The sequence below is a fragment of the Balaenoptera physalus genome (genome assembly GCF_965194825.1).
Source record: "Balaenoptera physalus genome assembly, chromosome: 20".
NCBI lineage: Eukaryota > Metazoa > Chordata > Mammalia > Artiodactyla > Balaenopteridae > Balaenoptera > Balaenoptera physalus.
The window spans coordinates 21,528,279-21,554,436 of NC_138901.1; the positions used below are offsets into that span (position 1 = coordinate 21,528,279).

A 26,158-nucleotide genomic window follows, 5' to 3' on the forward strand; every position below is an offset into this window, starting at 1 on the left:
GGCATTCGGCCCTTCTGTAGCATTTCACCTCTCATTGGATACTTAACTGTGACTGGTGTTACTGATGAAATAGGTTCTCCAGCCAAGCTGGTACTAAGTCACTAAATGGAACTAGGATTCAAATGGCCCTATTTGCCAAGCTTCACACTTGGCACACTTTCAGCTGGGGTGAGGGGTGGGGGCTTGAGAAAGGGGCTCAGTAAGTTACTCTGAGTGGGAAGCCCTGGACTAGGTGAAAATAGAAAACTTATATCCAGCACTGTTCTATGTATATTCATTCGACTCATCTCACCCTTAAGTGTTTTTTGGGTTGTTTTTTTTTTGGCTGCATTGGGTCTTCGTTGCTACGCGCAGGCTTTTCTCTAGTTGCGGCGAGTGGGGGGCTACTCTTCGTTGCAGTGCGCGGACTTCTCCTTGCGGAGCACGGGCTCTAGAGCACAGGCTCAGTAGTTGTGGCACAGGGGCTTAGTTGCTCTGCGGTATGTGGGATCTTCTCGGACCAGGGCTCGGACCTGTGTACCCTGCGTTGGCAGGCGGATTCTTAACCACTGCGCCACCAGGGAAGCCCCTCACCCTTAAGTGTTCGATGTCTCCAATAAGTAGCTTGCCTACTCACAGTCACAAATGGAACTATATTTAAACCCTCCTTTAACTAAAAATTCAAGTTCAAATACTCTTCCAACCAGGTTTGTATACATGCATCACTTCCTAGCAATGTGACTTTGGGCAGGTTTCTACACTTCTGTGCCTCACAAGTTTAGAATCTCATCGGGAAAATGGAACCAACTTCAAGGGGTTGTTTTGAAGGTTGAGTTAATTCATGAAAAGCAGAATTGGTATTGGGCACATAACAGCTCTCAAGTGCTGGCTATTGCTACAGCTTCGTCAACTTGATGGGGCTTTATCTGTCCTGGTTGCATTTCTCATTCAGTTATCAACATCTGCATGTTCTGGGCAACATTCTAAGCTCTTGGGAAATAGCCATTAACAAAGCAGACAAAATACTACCAATAGGCCTGTGCTGGGATTGCTAGGTTGGGAATGAATAGCTGATTGGGGCCAGCATTCAGTTTGTAGTTGCTTGTGGGGTAACTTCCCCTGAGGCCTCACAGCTGGGGGAAGTTCGAAGACCAGGAAGCCACCCAGGGGTGGAGTACGGAAGGGCAGGGACTTCACTGAAATGAAAGTGAAAGCAAAGAGCCTGCATAAGAACCGCAAGAAGTGTCTTTCAAGCTCTGCTGGGGAGACTAAAACTCCTCAAAGTGCAAGCAAGACTTTAGTCGCGTTGGACCCTGCCACTTTGTGCCAGCTCTGAAGCCTCAGCCCTTGCTAACTGGACCTTAGACCATGATGGTGAGAGGAGGGTCTTGGGGGTGGGGAGAATCAGAGGAATGCTCCTCTTGGCCAGGAATCTACAGGTATCCCAGGGCCTGGCAGGCAACCCTCTCCCTGCCTATCTCTTAGACCTGCTACAGGTCTGGGGAGAGACGGCTGGGATGACCTCTCCGCTAGGGAGTTGGTCCCCTATCCATTGCCTGAAAGACAGTTCTATAACCTGCATCTCAGGGGATCATGAATTCCTTGTGTGGATGTGCATTTTTCTGGAGAAAGAATCCATCGTTTTCATTAGATACTCAAAGGGTTCTGTGACCCCAAAAAGTTTAAGAATTGCTCACACCTTTATCTCCTGAGATCTTCCTCAACAAGTTCCTCCCCTCCTTATATTTCCATCTAAATGTCACCTTGGCCTCTCTTCAGGGCGAGGGGAAGAAGTGTTCCTCTTCTGAGACCTAACCTTCCCCCTGTCTGCTGTGGTCCCCCCTTTCCCGACCCCTGATCGCCCCTGCTCGTGCTAGACTAAGCCCTCTGCGGGTTGGTCCTCTGTCTCAGCCTGTTCACCCTTGATCCCCGGTGCCCAGCACAGTGCCTGGCATGCAGTAGGCGCTCAATAAACAGCTGTTGAGTGAATGAATCTCATTTCCCTAGTTTCTTCAGTCTTTCTCCCTGATACTACCCCATCTGTTACAAATATGTAGGTCTCTTGCTTGGAAATTTTTCACTTGCCCCTCAAATGTTGAAGGAAGACAGGCTCTAGAGGCCAGCCTGCCTGGTTCCAAATCCTGGTTCCTCCAATTGTGTGGCCCTGGGTAAGTTATTAGCCTCTCTAAAGTTTACAGTCTAAGCCCCATTTCCTTATCTATTTGGTAGGAATGATAGTAACACTTCCACACAAGAATACCTACCTGCTAGAATTAAACTAAACAATCCCTAAAATACACAGTAAAAACTGAGCACGTTGCTTGGCACATACTAAGTGCTCAATACATGTTCATTATTGTTAATATTGCCAACCTTTTCATATCCCCAGTTACCCAGTTCAGCCACCCCTCACTCCTCCCACTCTGCTAAAACTGCTCTCTTAAAGGGCCTTTACATATTAGAAAGGAAAGAAGGAAGGTGGGTTCAGGAAACTGTATTTTTAAAAAATCACCCTAAATTCATTATTGAGAGACAGTGTCTATTAATGACATTGTGATGTCTATCTTCCCAGAATTTTTATGCATTTTTATGCATTAATAAATATCCTCATGAATTAAAACATTTTAAATCAACAGAATAGGGAATGTATTTATAGGCAGCTTTATATTTTGCTTTTTTTGCTTATTGTGAGCATTTTTTCATGTTAAATGTTCTTTATTACTGTCTTTTAATTGCTAAATATTTTATATTTAGCTGTTTCTTGTTGGACATGTAGATTTTTTTTTTTTCCATTGTTAGCAAGGCTACAATAATCATCCTTGTACATGAACTGACCATCTCCCATTAGGGCCAAAGTTTTTTTGTTTGGTTGGTTTTGTTTTTTGTGGGGTTTTTTTTGTTTTTGGCCACACCACATGTCTTCCAGGATCTCAGTTCCCCGACCACGGATTGAACCCGGGCCACGGCAGTGAAAGCCTGGAATCCTAACCACCAGGCCATCAGGGAACTCCCCCCATTAGTTAACCTTGATGAACCTCAGGTTCCTCAACTATCAAATGGGGATTATTAAAATACAAAACATTTAACATAGCACTCATCATATGCCGGGAACTACTTTTCCAAATAAAATTACAGGTAGAAATTGCTATTCCCACTTTACAGATGAAGAAACCAAGGCACAGAGAGTTAAATAACTTGCGCATTGTCTTGGCAGTAGTAAGAGGAGCTGAATGTAAGCCCCGGAGATTTGGCCCCAGAACTTGTGCTCTTAACTCCTATATTACACTGCCTCCCAGTACTGCTATGATGAACACAGATAGCATGAGATTTTATCTTAGGGGTGGTTAGGTTCTAAACTTGGCAAGTAAGGCAGAAGAATGCATGTAGTCAAATGAACCTCAAATCATTAACTCACCCCTAAGTATCCAGAATTTACAGTCTCTCAATGAGCTCAGTGTAAAACGGATCCTTTTTTTTTTTTTTTCAGTTGAGTACCAGATGGATACTGGCTTGCATTTAGAGACCAAGTTATCATGTTAAGTAAATAAATAGCCTGTATAGTTGAATTCAAGTAAGTGACTACAATCCGCCTGTGTTGTCCTTAAGAAGTCTGTGATAGAGAAGTTTCAGTTGGGAGTTGGAGACAGGAGGCAGTTTTGTGATACTTAAATGGGATGGAGTCCAACTGTGCCAAGCACTTAGCAGGTCCCCAGTAACTACTGGCTCTCTTCCCTTGCCTGCTGGGTCAATGACATTATACCAAATCCTTGGACACCCAAGTCTGCAACCTCGGTGTTGCATCGCCTCTCCAGTCTGTCCCCTCTGTCGCTTTAATACAACATCCGGAGTCTGGCAGCTTTTCCTCTTGAGATGTACTCATCTGTGTGTGCTCCTTGTGCCCGGTGCCAGAGGTTCAGGTCAGCTCCTGTCACGTCTGTGAGAATTAGAGCCACAGGTCTGGGCTTGTTTTCCTCACTCCCCAGTTCCTGCTGCTCCAGTTCATCCTGCCATCACTGCCAGCTCTTTTTTTTTTTTTTTAAGTATAGTTGATTTACAATGTTATGTTAGTTTCAGGTGTACAGCAAAGTGATCCAGTTATACATATATGTATTCTTATTCAGATTCTTTTCCATTATAGGTTATTGCAAGATATTGAATATAGTTCACTGTGCTATATACAGTAGGTCCTTGTTTATCTATTTTCTACATAATAGTGTGCATCTGCTAATCCCAGACTCCTAATTTATCCCTCCTTCACCCCTTTTCCCCTTTGGTAACCATAAGTTTGTTTCCTATGTCTGTGAGTCTGTTTTTGTTTTGTAAATAAATTAATTTGTATCATTTTTTTTAGATTTCACATATAAGTGATATCATATGGTATTTGTCTTTCTCATCTTGACTTACTTCATTTAGTATGGTAATCTCTAGGTCCATCCATGTTGCTGTAAATGGCATTATTTCATTCTTTTTTATGGCTGAGTGATATTCCAGTGTGTGTGTGTGTGTGTGTGTGTATGTGTGTGTGTGTATACACACGCACATATATATATAACATCTTCTTTATTCATCTGTTGATGAACAGTTAACTTGCTTCCATGTCTTGGCTATCGTAAATAGTGCTATGAACATTGGGGTGCATGTGTCTTTTCAAATTAGGGTTTTTGTCTTTTCCGGATATATGCCCAGGAGCAGGATTGCTGGATCATATGGGTAACTCTATTTTTAATTTTTTAAAGAGCCTTTGTACTGTTTTCCATAGTGGCTGCACCAATTTACATTCCCACCAACAGTGTAGGAGGGTTCCCTTTTCTCCACACCCTCTCCAGCCTTTACTATTTATAGACTTTTTGATGATGGCTATTCTGACCCGGTGAGCTGATACTTCATGGTAGTTTTCATTTGCATTTTTCTAATAATTAGCAATGTTGAGTATCTTTTCATGTGCCTGTTGGCCACCTTTATGTCTTCTTCGAAGAAATGTCTATTTAGGTCTTCTGTCCATTTTTTGATGACTGGATTGCGCTCTTTTCAACACTGTGTCCATCACCTCACTCCCTCTTTCAGAAATCTTCACTAGTTCCCCATTTTCCCACTGATAAACTCTCTGGCTTGAATTTGTTTGTTTGTTTGTTTGTTTTTCCTTGTATCCATTCACCGGTGGATGGACGTTTTTGAATGTTTTTTTTAAACTGTACTTATGAAGCTTTTAAAAATAAATTTACTTATTTAAAGCTATTTATTAAATAGCATTGCCAATTACTAGATTTTCAAACAATATGTATAATTAGATCAAGATTTAAAGCAGAAGTAAAAAGCGGATGGATTAAAGACTGAATCCAACTTTTATTTTTCATATTTATTTAAAATCAAGCCATCTTTTTCAAATAAAAATCCAGATTTCTGGTTTCCCTTAGAAATGTGAAGATATAGGATACTGAGACCACATTCCATGTGAAAAAACCTGGCTAGAGCCGAGAAGGGGTTGCCACTTTAGTTGGGACATGCTGTCTGCAGGATGTAAGAGCCCCCGCCTCTCCATATCACACTGCACCTGCTCCCCTGACTCACTGATGTCATGTAACTGACCCTGAAAGTCACTGATTATTTCTCACTACTCATTAACCGGCATTATTTGGTCAAGCCCTAGTTTTCCTCTGCTTAAAATAGAGTGAACTCACACTGAATTATTCAACACCCACTGTAATATGTTCCCATTCTGTCATTCGTTCACTTCATTCATTCACTCACTTCATTCATTCATTCAACACGGGTTTACTGCATGCCTGTTTTGTGCCAGTGACTCTGCTGAACACTTGGGACACAGAGATGGCCAGGACAGAGTCCCGTCCTCCCCAGTGAGCTCACACTTCCCCGAGCTGACCTTATTTATCAGGCTTCCAACCACAGGGTGAGCTCTCCATCCCACAAACAAAGGTGCATTTATTCCCATCCCTGGTGTCACTCCCCTGCCCATTTGTCAGCTCTCTCTGGATCTGTTCCAAATCACACCCAGCCTGAAAGGCTGCTTGGTACAGCAGAAAGGGTGGCAGTCATGGGACAAGCTGGGAGATGTGGGGTAAATTACTCCCCTACTCTGAGTTTGATTTCTTCACCGTAAAGCACAGATTAAGAGTTCGGAGTCAGACTGCCTAGGGCCAAATGACTTCGGGTAAGTCACTTGACCTCTCTGAGCTACTGTTGCCTCATCTGCAAAATAAGAAGAGGGTGTTTATTTCATAAGGTTGTTGCAAGACATGAGTGGTATAATCCATATAAAGGGCTTAGCACATGTTAGCTGATAGTCTTATGACATCTTGCAACTGTAAGCCCCTACTACTCCTTGAGGCCTCCCTAGTTTTGTTAACCCCTTTGGGACAGTCCCTCCTCCAAACTCCCGCTGTCCTCCACCATCAGCCTCTCCTCCACCATCAGTCGTGTGATTGTGCACTGGCTTGAGTACCGTTTGTTTGTCTGTTTGAAATATTTATTTATTTATTTTGGCTGTGCTGGGTCTTAGTTGCGGCACGTGGGATCTTCGTTGCGGCATACGGACTCTTAGTTGTGGCATGCATGCGGGATCTAGTTCCCCGACCAGGGATCGAACCCAGACAGGCTGCATTGGGAGTGCAGTCTTACCCACTGCACCACCAGGGAAGTCCCTTGAGTACCATTTTATACAGGCCTAAGCACTGGACCCTTTTCTTCCACTGCCTGTGTCGTGCCCAGTACCTCATAGCAGGAGCTCAATCAGTGTTTGTTAAACTCTAGGTCTCCAGGAATGACCCAGCCGCGGCTGCTGCAAAGGCTCCTGCCTTTCAGAGCAGCTGAGATGGGGGCAGCCAGGCTGGGCCAGGACGAGCCCAGGGCAGGGTAAAGGGGTTGGGTTGTTCTCAGGCTGAGCATCAACTCTGCTCCTGGAGTGTCCAGAATAGCGGCCCCCTTTCCCTGGCTCATTCGTTCTCTGGAAAGGCAGGTGGATGTCTGGTTGTTCCCCTATGCTCCAATAGGCCCTCCAAGCCCTTCAGGAGGAACAGGCCAAACTAAAGACCAGGCTACAGGAGCTGAAAAGGAAGCTCAGGGACAACCCCCAAGACAAGGTAAGCTGGGAGGGGTATGGCCTGGTAGAAAGAGCTGGGGAGGTCTTGGTTTCACTCCTGGCTCTGCCATTTCCTTGCTGTGTGACCTCGAGTGTGTTACTTGAACTCTCTGAACCTGTCTGCTTCTCTGTAAAGTGGAGCTACCTATCTCACAGGTTTGTGTGAAGACAAACTAAGATTTTGCATGTAAAGTGCCAGTACATGCTTGACCCACATTCATCCACTTAGTTACCCAGCTCTTCTTCTTTCAGTATTCATCCCTGGCACTCAGCATCAGTCGCATGTAATTGGGGGTGCTTTCCTCCTGGGAGTGGGGCACTCTCCCAACCCTGAAATCTGCATCAGCCTCTCCTCCCCCACCTCCAGGTCCCATTCCCAGTGCCTGAGACCCCCCTGGTGTTCCGAGGAAACATTCAGCAGGGCAAGGATACGGTCAAGTCTGTGGTTTCTAACCTGCGGATCTGTTACCCTCTGCCTGGAGGCTCTGCTCTGGTCACCTTTGAGGACCCCAATGGTGAGCTCCGGGAAACCTTGGGAGGGAGGCTGGGAGGCTTCCTAAGTACTGACCCTGCTCCCCGACCCAGTGGCCAAGCAGGTGCTGCAGCAAACGGAGCACACGATCGATGTGGAAGGGTTCCGACTGCGGGTGCAGGTCCAGCCCTTGGAGCTGCCCATGCTGACCACCATCCAGGTGACAGAATGGCAGGGCCCTGGGATCTGCACGGGGCCCCATGCCCCTGGGCACAAGGGGGTGGGGTTGTGCCTGGAATGACTCCCTCCTGCCTCCCCCTAGGTGTCCAGCCAGATGAATGAACAGAGAGTACTGGTCAGTGGGTTTCCTGCCGGGCTTAAGCTAAGTGAGGAGGAGCTGCTGGACAAGTTGGAGATCTTCTTTGGCAAGAGCAAGAACGGGGGTGGCGATGTGGAGACGCGGGAACTGCTGCAAGGCGGTGTCATGCTGGGCTTCGCTAAGGATACAGGTAAGGGCCCTGTCGGCGAGATGAGAGCTGAGGCACCAGGCCACGGGAGGGGAGAGCCCTTGATGCTGAAGGTACCCCGCTCCCTGTCCCTGCAGTGGCCCAGCACCTGTGCCAGATGGGCCAATTCACAGTGCCACTGGGTAAGCAGCAGTTCCCTCTGAGAGTCTCTCCCTACATGAGTGGAAAGATCCAGAAGGCTGAGGTAAGTGGGAAGGTGGAAGATGGAGACTGGACCCTGCCTTGCCCAGGGAAGGATCACAGCCCCGAAACCCCACCGACCTACGCGCTGCCAACCTCTCCAGGCCTCCTGCCCCCTCCCATACTCCCACGGTCACCACCTGCCCCGACCTCTGCCCCCCCGACCCCCCAGCCCAACCTGCACGAGCCCTTGCCCAGCTCCCGGCTCCTTTTCCAGGTCAGGTCCCAGCCAGTGCTCCACTCGGTGCTGGTGCTCAACATTCCTGATGTCCTGGATGGCCCGGAGCTACAAGACGTCCTGGAGATCCACTTCCAGAAGCCCACCCGTGGGGGCGGGGAAGTGGAAGCCGTGACAGTCATGCCCCTGGGACAGCAGGGCCTGGCGGTCTTCACTGCCAAATTGGGCTAGGAGCCTGCCCTGCTCATTACCACCGCCCCTCTGCCAAGGTTCTCAAACCAGGCTGGGCTTGGACGCATATACAGGAGAGAGAGATCATGCTGGTCAACGGCAGGAGGGACTGTGAGTTGTGAAACACTGCCCGAGAACAGTAAAAGCGCCTGCATTGCATGATCTTCTTCCTCATTTTGTTTCAAGAAAGGAAACTTGATTAGGCCATGGAAGAAGGCTGGGGGGAGGGAGAAACCCTAGCCTTCCACTAGCAGCACTGGCCTTCCACAAGCTCCCCTTCCCCTCCACTATCAGAGACAACATCCAGGACCCAGGGTTTGGCTTTTTATTGACACAAACACAAAGGCAGCTTCGGTAACGGGGTGGGTACACAAAAGTGAAAATCGCACTTCACACATTTAGGCCTCGTTCAGATGATGAAGAGGCTGAGCCCCTCCCCCCACCTCCCACTGGCACCGGCTTGGGCAATAACCCGCCCTAATTCCAGATCCAAGGGCAGAGGGACTTGCACCCCTAGCCCCGGGAAGTCCCCACTTTGGTTCCAGTGGCCCAGGTCCTAAACCCCCGCTTTGACCCCCTGTTCCATCTCCCCACCCATGTAAACAAAGTTTGGGGCTGAGTCTGAAAAGCTGCCTCCCTGCTCTGAGGAGACAGTGGGCCTCCGTGACTACATGGGGAACGTGCTTCGATTTTTACTTTGGTCCCAGAACAAGAGACAGATGGCATCGCCTCTCAGAGCTCTGGCTGGTAAGTGCCACACTTAGCTGCAAGGCTGAGAAAGCTTCCCCGCCTCTTTCGCCTCAACCACCATAGAGAGATGACAGCCCCAGAGACAGGACATGGCACGGGCCCCCGGAGGCTAGGGGCTGGCCCCCCACACACCGGCACACACACAGATTTTTGGCAGTGCTATGGGACTGGGGAGCAGTGAAACCCCAGCTCCAGCAGAACAAGGAAGGCACTGGGGAGGACGGGGGGAGGAGGTGTGAGGCAGGGACCCCTACACACACAAGCAAGGTTTCCATTGCTAAGGCACTGAGAACAAATCCAGAGAACTCAGTGAAGGGCGAGGGGGCTCCGTGTCCCTCCCACAGAGTGGTGACCTAGGGGAGCAGGTCTGACTCCCGCCCCTGCTGGAAGAGGCACCCCTGGTGGAGAGTGGCAGAACCCCTGGAGGTGGAGAAGCCCGATTGTGCTCGAGAAATTGGGGACAAGAGGACGAGGCCTTACAACAAGGTGGGCGCTGGCTGGCCCGGGTTGAGGGGACACTAGGGCGACACAGGGACATGCTGGATTCACACAGATTGGCCCCATATCCTGAGCTGGCATTTCGATTCTTTGGGGAGGTGTGGGGCGGGGGCAGGAGGGGAGACGAGGCGGAGGCGGAAGCACAGGGAACAGGACGGGAAGGGATTGGCTAACCTTGGCACAAAAGCAGCACAGCGAGGCCCGGGGAAAGGGTGGGGGCAGGAAGCGGCCGGCCTCCCTCTGACCCTCCCTGTCCCCTTGGCAGGGCCCAGACATCCAAGTGGTCACTTCCCAACCTCTTCAGAGGGCAGGAAGCGGGGAGGGGGAAGCCCTGACTAAAGAGAAAGAACAGGGCAGGGGAGAGGACATCACCGCAGAGACCTTGGGGGAAAAGAGGGCAGCGCATTGTGATAGAGGATGAACCGCGAGGGTCTGGTGGCCAACAGCACGTGGCTTCCCAGCTTGTCTCTTCCCCGGGCCCTGAGGGTCTCCCAGCCCCCTGCCTAGTTCTCCTTCTCCGGCCCAGGCACCAGGAGGACTTTGCCCACGTTCCTCTTCTCCTGCATCTGCCTCATGGCATCCGCCACCTGGAGAGGAAGATAAGACTCTGCTCTCAGCTCCATTCGGCCCGTCCAGGGAGCCAGCCTAAAGGAGTCAGCCCTCCTCCTCCCAGGACTCCTCCCCTAGGGACCCCAGCCTTCACGGGTCCTACCCAGGCCCTCCCTGCAGGGCCATCACACTCACCTTCTCGAAGGGCCACACGGAGTCGATGTGTGGTTTGATGTGGCTCTGGTTGTACAGAGCCACGAGGCGGGTCACCACACTGCTGACCAGCTCCACCTCGCCCTCCAGGTAGCCCAGGTGGAAGCCACACACGGCTCGGTTGGCCGGCAGCAGCTGCAGAGCTGTCACGCTGAACTGATTCCACCATGTGCGTGCCACGGCCATCAGGTTCCGCTTGGGGCCCGTTAGCAAGTTGGCCATTCCTGGGGGACGAGGAGACACAGCCTGTGAATCCAGGTGCCAGGCACATCCCTGTGTGTCTGGATCCAAGCTCATCTGCCCCCTGCGGGCCTCTTACAATTATCCATACCGGCGCCCGGGAGTGACAGGAGAACCTCCCACCTGCTGGCTACCTGGCCCAGATGGACTCTAGCCGACTCAAAGATTGCTCTAATCTTTATATATTTGCTTATTTTTGGTGTGAAGTAGTTTCTTTAAATGGAAACGCAACTTGCCCAAGAAGCCCAGGAGGTAGGACAGAGGAAAGCAGACTGGTTGATATTGCATCAGGAATAATCCCCAAACAAGAACACAGAAAGAACACAGAATTTGCTATGACTCATGAACGAGAAGGACAGTAGCTACACCCAGGAGGGAGCAATCTGAATGCAATATCCAGCACCATCCTAACCGTGATGCTTCCTAAAGAGCACCGGAGTCTCTGTCCCTTCTGCATTCAAAAGCTCCGGGCCCCTATATCCTACCCCTCAGACCCCACCCTGCTTCCCCTAACTCCCCCCTCCAGCCCCGGCCCACTAACTCACCGTAAGTGACTACTTTGCCCATGGGTTTGAGGAGGTTGTAGCCCTTGGCCGTATCTGACCCACCTAGAGGGTCCAGGACGATGTCCACTCCTGTCACAAAGTAGGGGGCCCAGGAACAGCATTAGGATCCACAGATCTGGAGACCCCCCCTCCCTGTCCCATGCCATCCTACCCCTTCCCACTCCCTGACCCCACCTTTGGGAGAGATCTTCTTGATCTCCTCTACGTAGTCAGTCGTGTGGTAGTCGATGGGGTGTGTGACTCCGTTCTCCTTCAGCACCTCATGCTTGCTGGCTGAGGCCGTTCCGAACACTGTCACATTCTCTACTGTACGGCACAGCTGCACGGCAGCCATACCCACACCCCCTAAAGCAAGACACTTTCATAAGGAGGGGATATAGAGTCGTCCAGCCACCACTCTCCATTCTCACCTCTCAAGGATCCAGCCCATCACCTTCATTTTGCCTGGGCTCATCTTGAGGCTTTCTCCCATCATCCCATGTCTAATTTCCAAGATTGAGTATTGGGGGGAGGATGGCTGGCAAGGAGGAGGTGCTGGGCAAGGGCATGTTGCTATGGATAGCACACCAGGCTGGACCTGGTGCCTGAATGTTACCACGGCAACAACACTGCAGAGGCCTCTGGGCACCATAGGCCGAGGCAGCTAGTGTTGCCATGACAACAGTCCAGACAAGCAGCAGGGAAGAGGCCTGGAAGGAGATCTGGGTGGGGTAAGGAAAGGGGATAAATGGAGGGTGCCTGTCACCTGCAGCCATGTGTACCAAGACGCTGTGGCCAGGCCGTAGGTTGCCAAAGTCAAAGAGGACCAGGTAGGCTGTGATATAATTGACCAGCAAGGCAGCAGCTTCTTCAAAGGTCATGGCCTCAGGCATTAGGAAGGTCTGGGCCGAAGGCACAGTCACCTCCTCCTGCCACATGCCTGACCGGATCAACACCATCACCCGGTCCCCTACCTTGAAAAATGGAAAAAGAAACTGAATCACTTTGCTGTACAGCAGAAACTAACACAACATTGTAGATCAACTATACTTTAATTACAAAAAAAAAAAAAGAATGGAAAAAGAGCATCATTCATTCACTCATTCATTCACCCACTGGTAATTTATGACCTTCTACTATGCACAAGGCCCTCTTCCTGGCAATGAACTAATAGTACAAGCAGCAGCAGTACTCGTGGTAATGGTTATTATAATAACAATAGTAATAATAATATCATCAATAACAATTTATCTTTATTGACTGCTTACCAACGGCCAGGCCCTATTGTAAGTGCTCTACATATAAACACTCAATCCTCACGTCAGCCCCCTGAGGAAGATACTATCCTTATCTCCATTTTACAGATCTTACACTTTATTATTGTGTAAGATCCCTGAATGCAAGAAGCTTACAGTTAGGGCAGCATGAAATATTGGTGAAGAGACCAAACTGCTTTGGTTTAAAAAAAAAATGGGCTCCACTGTTTACTGACACTATGACCTTGGGCAAATAAAAATTATCTAACCTTTTTGAGCCCCAGTTTTCCTATCTGTAAAATAGGGCAGTTAATGAGGATTAAGTAGCAAAAAATCATTCAGTGGTTTTTAGCCTAATGTCTGACACATAGTAAGAACTTTGTAGTGTTAGCTAATAATAAGGACAACAATGACGACAATATCAGAAGCAAGGATGGGAGGTCACCAATCCAATAACTGAAGGAAGAGGGCCGTATGCTGTAAGGGCCATACCAAAGTGCAGGTAAAGGTCTCTGAGCAGTTAGGGCTGTTACCTCAGGAGAAGTATCTGAGCCACCACTGGGGGCTCAGAAAGAAGCTTCACCCAGAGACTGGGGGGAGGAGTGATGGCCAAGGAGAGCCACACAATCCCACCTACCAGGAAAAGGCATTCCCCCCTCCCCTTCCCCACACCCTCAGCCACCTGCACAAGAGCCTCCTTGCAGGAGGGAAAGGGAGCAAAGGAAACAGAACCTTCCCCTCCAGTTTAACAACTGGGGTCAAGGGGAGGACAGGGGAAAGGGGGCAGTCTCCGGAGGAAGGCCTCTCATGGTCCTCTGAAGAGCATGGAGAGGGAGGCGTGGGTGCTGTTCCAGGACAATCCGAGTCTGTCTTGGTCCCTGCCAGGAATGATGGGAATTCTGTACATTAACGAGACTTGGGATCCATGCGGCAGGGGGATGGGACTCCCACACATACCCTTTTTCACGTCCACACTCCACTGAGGAGGAGTACTGAGGGCAGAGTAGGATCTTTCTCTGCAAGCACTGGCCTGAGATGAGGTCTGAGGAATGGAAGCATCCCACCCCAGGACTCAGGACTAGCGGACTCAGAAATAACCCAGGAGAGCTGGGGAAAGTGTAGTGGTCAGTCCAGGTGGTGGCCAGTTGCAGATTTGGCCCAGAACAAGGTCCACTTACCCAGGCTAATGCTCACCCCTCAGCCCATTACAGGGCAGGCCCATGACCCTTCCCCAGCCCAGATATCAGGAGGGAGGGAGGGCTCTCCCCTCTGAATCCAGGCTCTTACATCATATTCTTACCCTGGACAGGATATCCTGTATTTACGAAGCGGAAAGTGTGGGGAGAAGAGGTTAGGTGGTTGGCCTTCAGCAGTAACATGAACTATTACTCCCCCCACCAAAAAAAAAAAAAAATTCTTCTTAGCACCTTCTTAAAGTCGGATTATTTAGAAGTCAGTGGAAAGGGTGGGGCCAGAGCTGACTCCACGGAGAAGCCCTTTAAGGAGGAAGGAGACGTCTGCCTGTACAATAAATCCAAAAATTCCAGCTCTGAGATCTGGGACCCGCAGGTCTGGCAAGAAGAAAGTCTGCATTTGATGAGTCTCTCTTGCAGGGGCCAGATTTGAAAACAAACCCCTAAACAAATGACGTGCAAAGGCCTCACCCCAAGTCTCTCAAAAAGTTGGCCATTTGAAACTCTCCGGTGCCTGGGGCTGTCGCCAAGATTAATGATAAATAAAAAGGAGTCACAGACCGGCAGAGCTGGGCCAACCTGCTCACGGTGCCACACCCCCCTCCCCAGTCCAAATGGGCACCGGCCCAGTTTCTGAGTAGAGGGTCCTCTACGAGAAGACAGAGGTGGGTTCCGCCCAAAGTTCCCAAGGGCAGCCCGGGGTCGTGGTCTGCTGGCTGAGTCACCGGAGGAGATAGTGCAGTCACGGGAGACAGAGAGCCCAAGACAAAGATCCAGACACCCAATCTCGCCCCCCACCCCACCCCACCCCGTCCCCACTCCCACCCCCACCCCCCACCCCCATCAGACTGGCAGGATAAGGCCGGTGCGCGGGAGGAGGGGGTGGCAGACTCCCTCTCCTCCATGATGGGCGTGCCTGTCTCTAAGGCCCTGCTCTGGGAGGGGCCGCCTCACACCCCCACAGACCACGGGGCTGCATGTGACTAGGGCTCTGGCACGGCCCTGCGCCCCCGCCCAACCCCGACTACATAGCTCCCTCGCGGGAAAAAGGTACCGACAGTCACTCAGAGTCACAGACCACAATTACCCGCGGAGTGTTTAGTGGGCAAGGGTACAGGATAGGTTTCACGGGTGGTGGGAGGGGGCCGTAAAGGTCATTGTGCGCATGCGCATAGGCTCCTTATTGTTTCCCCACCCACCCAGCACCAGCACCAGCACCGTTTCGGGGCGGCGGCCACAATTAAAGTGTTTGGGGAGCGGGCAATTACTTCATCTCAACCTCCCACCCCCAAATATAAATCCAGTTCTCCAGGAGCCTCAGAATACAGGCTCCTTTCCTACGTCTTCCATGCCCGTCTACCCGGGTTCGTGCCAGTTTCCCCCCGCTCTGCCACACCTATGGCGCCCGCCCACTCGTGCCCCACTGCCCCTTGGCCTGCGCCGCCTCCCCCTGCCCTGCCCTGCCCTGGCCCGCTCACCTTGCGGTCGTTAACTCCCTCTCCCACAGCGATCACCACGCCCGCGCCCTCCATGCCGGGAGTGAGGGGCAGCGACGGCAGCCGGTCGTACAGCCCCTGCCGGGCCATAAGGTCGGCGAAGTTGAGCCCGCAGGCCTTGACGCGCAGCGTCAGCTGGCCGGTCCCGGGGGCCGGGGGAGCGGCCGGACGGGTCTGCAACTTCACCTTGTCGTAGCCACCGAAGCCGGTGAGCACCAGGCAGCGCAGCGGCGGCGGCGAAGGGGCGACAGGCCCCTCGGAGGCCGCGGGTGGCTGGGCGTCGCCGGCTGCCTCCGCCTTCGGGAGCTGCGAAGAGGCATCTTCTCCAGCCCCTGCCTCGGCCGCCGCCACCACGGTGGCCGCCTCGGCTACCTCTCTCTCGGCGGACATGGCTGGGACGCTCGACGTGCGCGCACAGCTGGACCAAGAGTGCACCGCTGGGGAAGGCGGGGCGCGAGTCAGGACTTGCTAAGGCTGCGGACTCGGAGCGGGCGGGGCGGGGCGCCGGGACGGGGGCGGGGCCTCAAGCGCGGACTTAAAGGGCCAGGGCCACCGTGCAGGTGCGGCGCGAGCGCTGTAAATGGAGAGGAGGTGCTTATTGGGTACGGGCCCACGCGAGGTCCTTCTTGGGATCATGAAGACTGCGAGTTAATTTACTTATTTATTCATAATAATTAAGCTAAAAATATATTAAGGGACAGTCTGAAGGACGATCCCAAAACCTGAGCTTACATCAGATGTGGGGAGCCAGCCACCTGTGGAGCGGAACCCAACCGAGTTGTTCCTCAGGCTCTGACACGACCCATATGAGACCCATTCTTTGCTTGCAGTGGCAAACTTGGAGCAGGGTGACCGAGCCATCTGACTTTGTTAAAGCTCTGTGCTTCAATTGTCCTTTCTGTAAAATGGTGATGGTGTTGCTTGCTCTAGTTAATCTTTACAGGGTAAAGATAAAATTAAATCGAGTATCCTCTATTTAAAGAAGCGCTTTTAAACGGTAAAAGATGCCATGCAAATGCAAAACAGAGGTTTGATTATTGTTAGACTCCGAATCAAGCCTGAAATGACTTTAGAGCTTGTCTCTGGCTCCAGCAGGGCTGTCACCCTGGGCAGTTCTATCTTCCTCTTCTTTGTCCCCGTCTCCGTCTCCCCGAAGCATCCACCAGAGGACGCAGCTTCCCCAAAACTTTCCACCCTGCGCTTGGCTGGAGAAACTCAGTCCTTGCTTCCCTGCTCGCCCGGGCCCGCGGTTAAATCACCGCAGCCCCAGGCCAGGCAGTCCGTTGCCATGGGAACGGAAAGCCAGGGAGTCACCATTGTCCGGGTGGGTGTGTTGGAGTCCTTGCCTATACATCCCCAAGACTCCCTGCCGGGACTTTAGAGTGGGGGAGGGAGACCGAACCAAAAAGACGCCCTTTTTCCCCCTACCTTCTCGCGCCCCCTTCTGTTCAGAAAGTGGATGGCTTCCCCCGCGCGTGTCCGCACTAGCACACCGGCGTTCACGTGTGGTACGCAGAAGGCCCAAGCCTCGCGCTTGTGCAGCTCCCACACTACCCCTCAGAACTTTCCCCGAACTCTGCCCCTCCCCCATCCCTAAGGAAGTCAACTCAGTCAAATAACCCGGTTCAGCACATCCCAAACCCGCAGAGGCCCATTAGACCACACCCGCGCGCTAGAACCCTTCTCCTGGGCCCCAGTTCCCCCGGGGCTCCGCCCCGCTCCCTGGGCCCCGCCCCCAGGCAGCGCGGGGCGGGAGGCGGGGCCGGGGGCGCGGCCGCCGGGCTGGGGGCGGGGCGCAGGGGGGGCCGCAGGGGGGGCCGCGGCCCTGGTCGGGGGCTCGGCGCGGGCCCGAGAGATGCCGGTGTCGGCGGCCCGAGCGGCTGCAGCTGCAGCGGCGGGGGAGGCGGCAGCGGAGCCCGGGAGGGGGGCTGCGCAGGGGGCCGGCGCGTAGCCGGGACTATGGAGGGGCAGAGCGGCCGCTGCAAGATCGTGGTGGTGGGGGACGCGGAGTGCGGCAAGACGGCGCTGCTGCAGGTGTTCGCCAAGGACGCCTACCCCGGGGTGAGGAACCGGCGTCCTGGGAGGGGGGCGCTGAGGCCGCGGGGGTGGGTGACTGGGGCCTGGGGGACGGACGGAAATGGGGTAACCAGGGATCAGAGAGAGGGGCTTGGAGGACTGGGGAAAGCGTTGGGGTTTCTGAAGGGACTGCAGAGGTTTGGGGTGGGAGGCATTGGGGAGCAGGGTGAGATGAATGGGGTTTGGGAGAACCGGAGGATCCCGGAGGGGGCGCTAGGGGAATGTCGGGGGTCCTGGGCATTGGAGAGGGGAAGAACTAGGGCCTGAAAGGACCGGGAGGGGGTCCGGGAGCCTAGCAGAGATTCCGTTGAGGCAGCCGCTCCCGGGATCTCCCCTTTGCCCAACACCGGACCAACTTGTGTCCTCGGGCTGGGCTGCACGGGGTGTGGGAATGAGGAGGGCATTTGTCTGGGGTGAGGACTGGAGGATCTCATCTTGAGCCATTCGTGTCTGCAGAGTTATGTCCCCACCGTGTTTGAGAACTACACCGCGAGCTTTGAGATCGACAAGCGCCGCATTGAGCTCAACATGTGGGACACTTCAGGTAGCCAAGTCCCTCGGGGTCACCCTGACTTCCAAGGCCCCCACCCTGCTCCCTCCCCGGGCTAGACCCTTAGGCTCCAGGTCAACCCAGCCCATCCATCCTATTCTAGGAGGAAGGAAAATTAATTTTCTGCTTAAAGCCAGGAAAACTAGGCAGAGCTTTCAGAGACACATAGAAACCTTGTCCTGAAGGAGAAAGCCCAGTATCCCATCCCCTCAGCTGGATTCTGCATACCTGGGAAAGTTGGGAAGGAATGGCTTTTATTTTGGAACATGTTTCTTAGGAGATAGGGCTGGGTTTAGGAAAGACATTTAGAATTTCTTTCGGGGGCAGGAAACTGCTTCTCTAGACTGAACTATAGAAATCTGAGATCAAGCCCCGGGAGGGTGGGAGGGCTCTGCCCCTGCCCCTTCCCCTACAAAAAGGGAGGGGTTTTTTGTTTTGTTTTAAATTTTTACTTGGCTCCCCTGGAGAGCTTTAGAAGATGTCTATCAAAGCCCAGAAAGCACATGCAAAATTTTGTGAGAATGTTGAGATTTCATGAGCTTCTCAAAGACTCAGAAAAGATTAAGAATGATTACTTTTAGAGAACCCCCTAGGGAAGTGGAGAGCTGTTTTCTGCCATCTAACCTCCCCTCTGTCTACTCCCTTCCTTGGAGAAACACAGACTCCTTGATGGGTATTAATACCTGCTCTTTTCCATTCTCTGCTCAGAATCCCTTGACCAGGATTGCTAAGGTCTCCCATTCCCTTCCAGGCCTTCTGCACACTCAGGACCCTCGTCTGTCCCCTCCCTCCCTGTCTTCTCTCAGGTTCCTCTTACTATGATAACGTCCGGCCTCTGGCCTATCCTGATTCGGATGCTGTGCTCATCTGCTTCGACATTAGCCGACCAGAAACACTGGACAGTGTCCTCAAGAAGGTGGGAGCCTAGGGAAGCAGGACAGCTAGACTGAGGGGGACCAGAAAACACATGGGCCAGGAGGAGGGAATTACAGCTGAGCATGGCCGTCAGGGAGAGTGTGTGTGAAGCTTTCACCCTTCCCAATCCCCCCCTGACTTCCTGGAAATCAGTCCTCAGAGCTGGATATGGCATCTGGGGGAGATGGGGGACAACAGGGAGAAGTACTCAAGGGACTTCTCATCCACCCTCCCCATCTCCTTGGGTGTGGGAGCCCCAGATGGAGGGGATAGGAATGCTGCTGCTGGAGATCAGGAAAGCCCTGTGGTCTCCTCTCCAGGCCCCTATCTCCATGAGAAAAGCCCACGGTGAATGGACAGAAGTCGGCTAAGGCAGCCCCAGTTCCCAGTGAGGGGAAGGGAGGGCGGAATTGGTCTGTTCCCAGGAGCAAATTTGGGAAAGGGGGTGGCAGACCCTTCATGGCCACTGAGGTAGAAGCAGGGCCCCACCCCTGCCCTCTCCGCCCTTCCCTTCTCCCACACCCTTCCTGCTTTCAGCCCAAGCCCACCACTCTCACCTCCTTGCTTACATGGGAGAGCCCAGAGAGGTGCGTGGTCTCTGCATGCTATGAGCAAGGATTCACCCTGTGCCGCCTTCTACCCCTGCATAACTCTGTTTTCTTCCTCCAAATAGTGGCAAGGGGAGACTCAGGAGTTTTGCCCCAATGCCAAGGTTGTGCTGGTTGGCTGTAAACTAGACATGCGGACCGACCTGGCCACACTGAGGGAGCTGTCCAAGCAGAGGCTTATCCCTGTTACACATGAACAGGTGGGACCCTTGATCTCTGACCTAGTCCCAGCCTAGACCTCTCACCTCTGCCCCTCTCAGCCTCTGATTTGAAAACACCCTATTTGGCTAATCCCTTGCCCTGGCCTCTGACCTGATCCCTTGACCCCCCCTGCCCTCAGCTTCCCTGCCCCTTGCTGAGCTGCAGGCTACTCCCTGTAACTCTCTCCACTCACTGCATCCTTCCAGGGCACCGTGCTGGCCAAGCAGGTGGGGGCCGTGTCCTACGTGGAGTGCTCCTCCCGGTCCTCTGAGCGCAGCGTCAGAGATGTCTTCCACGTGGCCACAGTGGCCTCCCTCGGCCGGGGCCATAGGCAGCTGCGCCGTACTGACTCACGCCGGGGACTTCAGCGATCTACTCAGCTGGCAGGACGGCCGGACCGGGGGAACGGGAATGGGACCGGAAACGAGGGCGAGATACACAAGGATAGAGCCAAGAGCTGCAACCTCATGTGAAGGGCCCCGTGGGCAGCCTGTGAGGAGGGGAGGTGTAGGCACAGTTGTCCCCCTGCTGGCCCCCAGCCTCCTGACCTCCTGACTCTGGCTGGGACTTTAGGGCGGGCGAGTGAGCAGTTCTCCTGGGCAGGGAAGCTGGAGGCAGAAAGGTGCCCCCATTCCCCACATCCTCATTCAGCTCCTCTCCAAGGCAAGTTGAGGGAACTAGCAGAGCAGGCATCTGGGCTGGGAGCTGGGATGGGGCCAGGGGGTTGGGGAAGCTGGCATCAAGCAGTGACCTTGGTTGAGTCTCAATATATGAAGGGTGCCTTCCCTCCCCACCTTCAGTTCCCATATCCTAGTCCTGGCTTCCTTCCCCAAGGAAAGTTTCCATTCTCTGACCTTCCCTCTTCCTCTCCTCTCACTTCTACAGCTGTTCTCGCTCATCCTAACCTCCAGGCAACATGCACTAAATTAAAAAGCAAGTTGAGAAGCCTCTCCCCCGATTTACCCACCAGCCTTAGCTCCCTCCCTCCCTTCCCCCAAGAGTCCCCAAATAAAGCCCATGTCCATGGAAAACGACTGTGGCTTTAGTTTTGTTGCTTTCTAAAAAACCAATCTGTCTACCAGTCTCTAGCAGCAGGAGGGAAAGTTAGACTTCAGTAAGAACTTCCCTGTCGATGCCCACAGATGGACCAGAGGAAGAAGCTATGGGTTGGATCAGCAGTGTCCTTTTAGGAGCCAGAGGTGGGAGAGAGAGATATCTTGGGAATATTCATGTCAGTTAATGAGCCAGACAATCCTAAAGCTGTTAGGGGGTTTTAAAGTGGACTGATGTGCAATTCATTACTCAGCCCAACTGGGGCCCCCTGCTAATGTGGGAAGGGTCCTGCTGAAGTGGTCCAGGCCCCTTGCTCACCATGTCCAGCCCCAACTTGGAATCTGCCGGTGCCCTGGGAGCTGTGGGTGTAGGGAGGGCATCAAAAGCCTCCACATCAGCGTGACCCTTTACAGAGTGGTTTCCCAAGGGAACAGTAGTTTGATTCTGGGGTCTCCTTGGAGGCTGGGGCAGGGGCTCTCTCCCTCTTTCCATCCTGAGCGCCTTGATGATTTTGGAGGGAGCACAAGATGTGAGTTGAGGGTCACACCTCCCCAACTCCCTACAGAAGGAAAGACGGTGGAGGGGCCAGCCAGAGCACTTGTTGTCAGGAAAGACAGTGCTGGTCTGTTTTCTCCGGAGTCTGGTTTCACATTGTCCTGTATTCCCTCCCTGGCTCTGATCCCACTGGCCTCTTTTCGGTGACATTCTCCCCCAGGAACCATCCATGGCTCTCCCCTCCCCCAGCCCCAGCCAGTTCTTCAGACACACTCTGGGAGAGAGCACAGACCTTACCCTCCCATCTGCTGGGATCCCCACCTAATTCACAGCCCATCTTTCCCTCATTCATTCAGCAAATGTATACTGAGCACCAACTGTGTGCCAGACACTGTCTTGGGATTCTGAAAGGACCAGTCTCTGTGCTCTGGAGGCCAGCCCGGTGGGGAAGAGAGGTACCCCAGGTGTGATGGTTCCTTGGTTGTGGAAGCTCCTTACAGCCTCAGAAGCCCATCCTCTGAACCAGGTCCTTGAGGGTTGAAGAGGAGTTTGCCAGGCAGGGCAGGGGTAGGAAAGGCACTCTGAGCAGAGGGTACAGCATGTGCAAACACGTGGAGATGAGGAAGAGCATGGCACGACTGGGGCTGCCACGGCAGGGAGAGCGGAAGACAAGGCTAGGAAGGTACAGGGGGGCCACTGCAGGGCCCACAAAGGAACCAGGGCTTCATTCTGAGGATGTGAGGCAGCATGAGGGATTTCAAGCAGAGAATGAAGGGACCAGATTTGGTTTTTGGATAGATGGTTATCTGGATGAGGTGATGGGGGGCTGGGGTGGGGGTGGGGTGGGGGGCGTAGGGAGGGCGTCTAGGGGGTTTGGCTCTGTGATGTCTCATTTAAAATAGCTTCTCCCTCGGGACTTCCCTGGCGGTTCAGTGGTTAAGACTCTGCGCTTCCACTGCAGGGGGCACGGGTTCAGTCCCTGGTCAGGTAACTAAGATCCTGCATGCCAGGCAGTGTGGCCAAAAAATAAATAAACAAATAAAATAGCTTCTCTCTTCCCTATGCCAGGGCCCAGTCTTGAGAGGAAAGGAAATCCCCACCTGCTCCTGGCTCATCAAACACTCCTTACCCTCCCTCTTCCTCCAAGACCCTGTCCTGGTCCATCTCAGCCAATCTCCTCAAGGATTCTGGGACAGCTTCAAGGGCACCGGGCACCCTATCCTTTTAAACTGAGACCTGGTTAGGGGCTGACTCCAAGATCCTCTGCAAGGATACTGAGTCCTGGATTGAGGGTGCTGGAGAGCGCTGGGGCTCAGCTAGGTGGATCTCAGTCTGGTCCCAGAGGCCTGACCCTTCCCCCACAGGGACCTGACATACCACTGTCTTGGGATTTTTGTTTGTGGCTTCTCATCTCCACTTTGGACTTTGGTATAAACCAGGCTCAAAGTACGGAGTGTTTGCACCCCTTCTCTTCTCCCAACCTCCCTCTCCTGCCATGCTCAGGGAATGCAAACACATTTAAATATTTGCCTAAAACAAACATAATTAGGAAGATAAATCAGCTGGAGGAACCCCCAAAGTTTAATACATTTCCAGTACCACTGGGAACAGATTTTGGTCCCCTCTGCAGGTCTGGGTTTGCCAGACATTTTATTTCCACAGAGCGGGCTGTGCCTCTGGGCTGAGGAGCCCAAAGGGTGAGAGGAGGGAATGGGGCTGTTCCTAGATCTTCAAAGGCCCCTGCAGGCTGGAAGGAGGGGACCTTCCGCCACCCCATCTCAGATGCAGGAGTCAGACCCAGCTTCCTCCTCTGCAGCTGTTTCCCCCACAAATTGGACACCCCTTTGGGAAACAATGTAGCCTCGTTAATCATTTAATGAAATAAACAACTAATCACATTGTGATGCTGCCAGTGTTTCTTAACCTCAGCAATCAGCCTGCCCTGGAGGGAGGAGGGGGAAGGAAGGAATGGGTTAGGGGTGGGGTCTTGGTCTAACAAACACCTGAAATGCTTCAGCTGACAGAGGGTCGTCCCCTTATGACTCCAGCCTTTCCAGGAGGGACAGTCATGAAAAGCGCTTGATATTTGGAGGCAGAGGTCCGAGGGCCTGGGTCCTAGCTCTGCTACTTCCTCCCTGGGGAGCCTTTAGTGAGGCCCTGCAGGCGTCTGAACCTCAGTTTTCACACTTGGAAAAGGGAGCTGATTGCCACATCTGCCTCACTGTGTTGCTGAGGAGGATTCAGAGAGGAGAAAGGATGTAGAAAAGTTGTTTGACCCTTTAAAGGGGGCTGAACTGATATTGACCTTTATTCTTTACAACGTGCACATCCAGGCTCGAGTGCCTCTGAACTAGGCCTGATGGAATAAGGAAAGGCTTCTTGGAGAGGGCCTCTTGTGCTGGGATTCAGACTGGAGGAAGGCCAGAAGACAGGAAGGGGCAGGTCAGGTGTCTCGTCCCCATACCTATCCTGAGGGCTAGAGAGAGAGGTCTAGCGACTCCTCCAAAGGATGTCCTTTGGTCCCCATTTTTCTGAACTCCCCGCATTACCTTTTCTGAAGACTGGGTGAGGGCACCAGGTTGCCATAGTGACCCCAGTCCAGATACACGAAGACTGGTCCTGCAGGCTGAGGGAGGTGGGGGGAAGGGGTCATGTCCCGCAGGTTCCCGGTGGACACCAGGACCCTGGCAGGCAGTCCTGGTACAGCCGTCCCCTACACTATCTCTTCCCCAGGAAAGGGGTTCAGCTCTTCTGAGTATCCCCCCCTCCCTCTCTGCCAACAAAGGAGTTTCTTCTACACAGTGCAGCCCCTCTCCCCCCTTTCCCCCTTTCAGCTGGGTTCCCAGGTCTCTCTCCATTTCTAGCCAATCCCCTACTCCCTCTCCTCAAGGCTGGGGGTGAGGGTCAGAGAGAGGGGAGGCTCCAGGTCCAGGCATGTGGGGTGATTCCCAAGCAGCTACCCCCGCCAGCAGCCAAAGAGACAAGAGGGACACGTACATAAGTGCCCCTCCCCCCAAGAAAATGCCTCTGCTGTTGACTCCTAAATAACAGATGTCTGTCTGCATATTAATGAGATTGGACGAATAATTGGTGAGTTTTTCATTCAGTGTCAGAATGAACCCAGAGGCCTTATGTTCATGCACACAGACACCCACTCACTGACTCTCCCCTTCCCCCAGAGCACAATGAGACAGAGGCAGTTGCTGGCAAGCTTGAACCACAAAGGGGAGGGGCAGACAGGGAAGTGGGAGGGGGCGTCAGCAGGAGGGAGACTGCCACCGTCTGGGTCTGTCAGGTTTCTCCCTCTTGACTGCTATCTCCCCAGTCCCCCACTCCCACCAGGGGCAAAAGCTTGCATTTGTGAGATTTCACCACCATGCAGAAGGGGCCCAGAGGAAGGTGGGAGCCTGAAGGTAGGGAGGGGGGAGGCAGGTGCTGCTCAGAGAGGAGCAACAAAGCAGTGGCCTCCTTCAGCAAGGTTGTTACCTCCCATGAGCCTGGAATCAGGGGGCCCTTACCCTGCTTAGCCCCTGTGCCTGGGTGTGAGGTGGAGATTTTTGAGTCAGATAGCTGCCATCTGCCAGCTGGGTGCTCTTGTGCAAATTACCCAACCTCTCTGAGCTTCTCATTTTCCCGTCTCCAAGACCACCACCTTGCAAGACTGAAAGGAAGAAATGAGATAAAATGTGTCATGTGTCTGTCTTAGTGCCTGGTTTACAATAGGCCCCCACACATATTTGTTTTCTCCCCACCTATCCCCAAAACACACCAAGACAGTTTCAAAATTTCTGCCTCTCCTGCCAGACACACGCTCGTTAGGGCAGGGGCGAATTAGAAGTTTAGTAATTATCCTGGCTGCCTAGAAACCTGGGGGTAGAAATACAGAGAGGAGCAGGAACAGAGAGAGATTAGATAGACACAGGAGAGAGAAGTGATGGAACCCAAGGCCTGGAACAGAAGGAGAGACCACAGAGATACAGAGCCGCAAGCTGGGAAAGGAGAAGGTACTGCAAGCCAGTGGAGTGAGCCCTGGAATGAGAGTCTAGAATCTACACTGTAGATTCCAGAAGCCCTGGCTCTGCCATGCTCGCTGTTTGACCTTAGCAAGTCTCATCCCCTCTTAGCATCTTAGTCTCATCTGTAAAATGAGGGGTTGATTTGCTCTCTGGGTCCCTTCTCACTGTGTGAGAACAGGAGTCCCAGTGGCAGCGGGCTGGTGGGGGGAGCAGGGGAGAGGAGGCAGGATCGCCCCCGCCACCCCCCCCCCAGCAACTTACTATGGCCCATCAGTCACTCTTGCTCTGTGTCCTCCCTCCCTTGGTAAATAGATCTGCTGCGCCAGCAAACAACTGTCCATTGTGTCCTAATGAGGGACGAGCAGGGAAAACCAATCACTTATGATGCAAATGAGCGGCGGCTGCTGCCTCCTCGCTTTCACTGAGTGCCTCTCTTCAGCGCTGCCCCAGTTGGGCCTTTCTCCTCAGCCCCAGTTCCCATCTGGTCCTGGAGGAGGAGGGGGCAGGCCCAGACTGCCCTTCCCATTGTCGTTCATTGCCACTCCCGGCAAGGGAGCTCTACCCTCACAGCTTCCTTGAGGCCCAGCTTCTCTCCCCAACCACAAAGAGCTCCCAGGGCAGCTCAGTTTTTGTTTTTTTTGTTTGTTTTGCTTTTTTTAAATAAATTTATTTATTTATTCATTTATTTAATTTTTGGCTGCATTGGGTCTTCGCTGCTGCACGCGGGCTTTCTCTAGTTGCAGTGAGTGGGGGCTACTCTTTGTTGCGGGGCGCAGGCTTCTCATTGTGGTGGCTTCTCTTGTTGCAGAGCACAGGCTCTAGGCGCGCGGGCTTCAGTAGC

The 26,158-nt window shown here is 52.9% G+C and overlaps 3 protein-coding genes across 4 annotated transcripts; 2 read left to right on the forward strand and 1 right to left on the reverse strand.

Moving 5' to 3' along the window:
* Positions 1–1,142: 1,142 nt before the first annotated feature.
* Positions 1,143–8,822, forward strand: IFI35 (interferon induced protein 35). The gene is made up of 7 exons (XM_082440822.1): positions 1,143–1,353; positions 6,987–7,076; positions 7,443–7,590; positions 7,661–7,767; positions 7,870–8,056; positions 8,152–8,258; positions 8,472–8,822. Exons 1-7 carry the CDS (start codon positions 1,348–1,350, stop codon positions 8,661–8,663), a joined length of 837 nt encoding a protein of 278 aa, XP_082296948.1. The 5' UTR covers positions 1,143–1,347; the 3' UTR covers positions 8,664–8,822.
* A 152-nt stretch (positions 8,823–8,974) lies between these two features.
* VAT1 (vesicle amine transport 1) lies at positions 8,975–15,872 on the reverse strand. Of its 2 annotated transcripts, XM_082440819.1 has the most exons (7): positions 15,386–15,872; positions 14,015–14,029; positions 12,225–12,432; positions 11,654–11,824; positions 11,459–11,548; positions 10,656–10,897; positions 8,975–10,498 (listed from the first exon to the last, which is right to left on the reverse strand). In XM_082440819.1, exons 1-7 carry the CDS (start codon positions 15,791–15,793, stop codon positions 10,415–10,417), a joined length of 1,218 nt encoding a protein of 405 aa, XP_082296945.1. In that variant the 5' UTR covers positions 15,794–15,872; the 3' UTR covers positions 8,975–10,414. The 2 variants fall into 2 exon arrangements, with proteins under 2 accessions (XP_082296945.1, XP_082296946.1); XM_082440820.1 differs by lacking the exon at positions 14,015–14,029 and having other exon boundaries at positions 15,386–15,869.
* Positions 15,873–17,308: 1,436 nt separating this feature from the next.
* RND2 (Rho family GTPase 2) lies at positions 17,309–20,787 on the forward strand. Its single transcript, XM_082440824.1, has 5 exons — positions 17,309–17,464; positions 17,936–18,023; positions 18,836–18,945; positions 19,618–19,752; positions 19,960–20,787. The coding sequence occupies exons 1-5, from the start codon at positions 17,363–17,365 to the stop codon at positions 20,224–20,226; spliced, it is 702 nt and encodes a 233-aa protein (XP_082296950.1). The 5' UTR covers positions 17,309–17,362; the 3' UTR covers positions 20,227–20,787.
* Positions 20,788–26,158: the final 5,371 nt, after the last annotated feature.

Coding starts and splice junctions, on each gene's coding strand:
- VAT1 (XM_082440819.1), bottom strand. CDS start 15,793: ATGTCCGCCGAGAGAGAGGTAGCCGAGGCGGCCACCGTGGTGGCGGCG. Junction 11,825..12,224: donor CTTGGTACACATGGCTGCAG/GTGACAGGCACC, acceptor GTCTTGCTTTAG/GGGGTGTGGGTATGGCTGCC. Junction 10,898..11,458: donor GGGCAAAGTAGTCACTTACG/GTGAGTTAGTGG, acceptor CTCGTCCCCCAG/GAATGGCCAACTTGCTAACG.
- RND2 (XM_082440824.1), top strand. CDS start 17,363: ATGGAGGGGCAGAGCGGCCGCTGCAAGATCGTGGTGGTGGGGGACGCG. Junction 18,946..19,617: donor TGGACAGTGTCCTCAAGAAG/GTGGGAGCCTAG, acceptor TCCTCCAAATAG/TGGCAAGGGGAGACTCAGGA. Junction 19,753..19,959: donor TCCCTGTTACACATGAACAG/GTGGGACCCTTG, acceptor GCATCCTTCCAG/GGCACCGTGCTGGCCAAGCA.
- IFI35 (XM_082440822.1), top strand. Junction 7,077..7,442: donor GGGACAACCCCCAAGACAAG/GTAAGCTGGGAG, acceptor CCCCACCTCCAG/GTCCCATTCCCAGTGCCTGA. Junction 8,057..8,151: donor GGGCTTCGCTAAGGATACAG/GTAAGGGCCCTG, acceptor CTGTCCCTGCAG/TGGCCCAGCACCTGTGCCAG.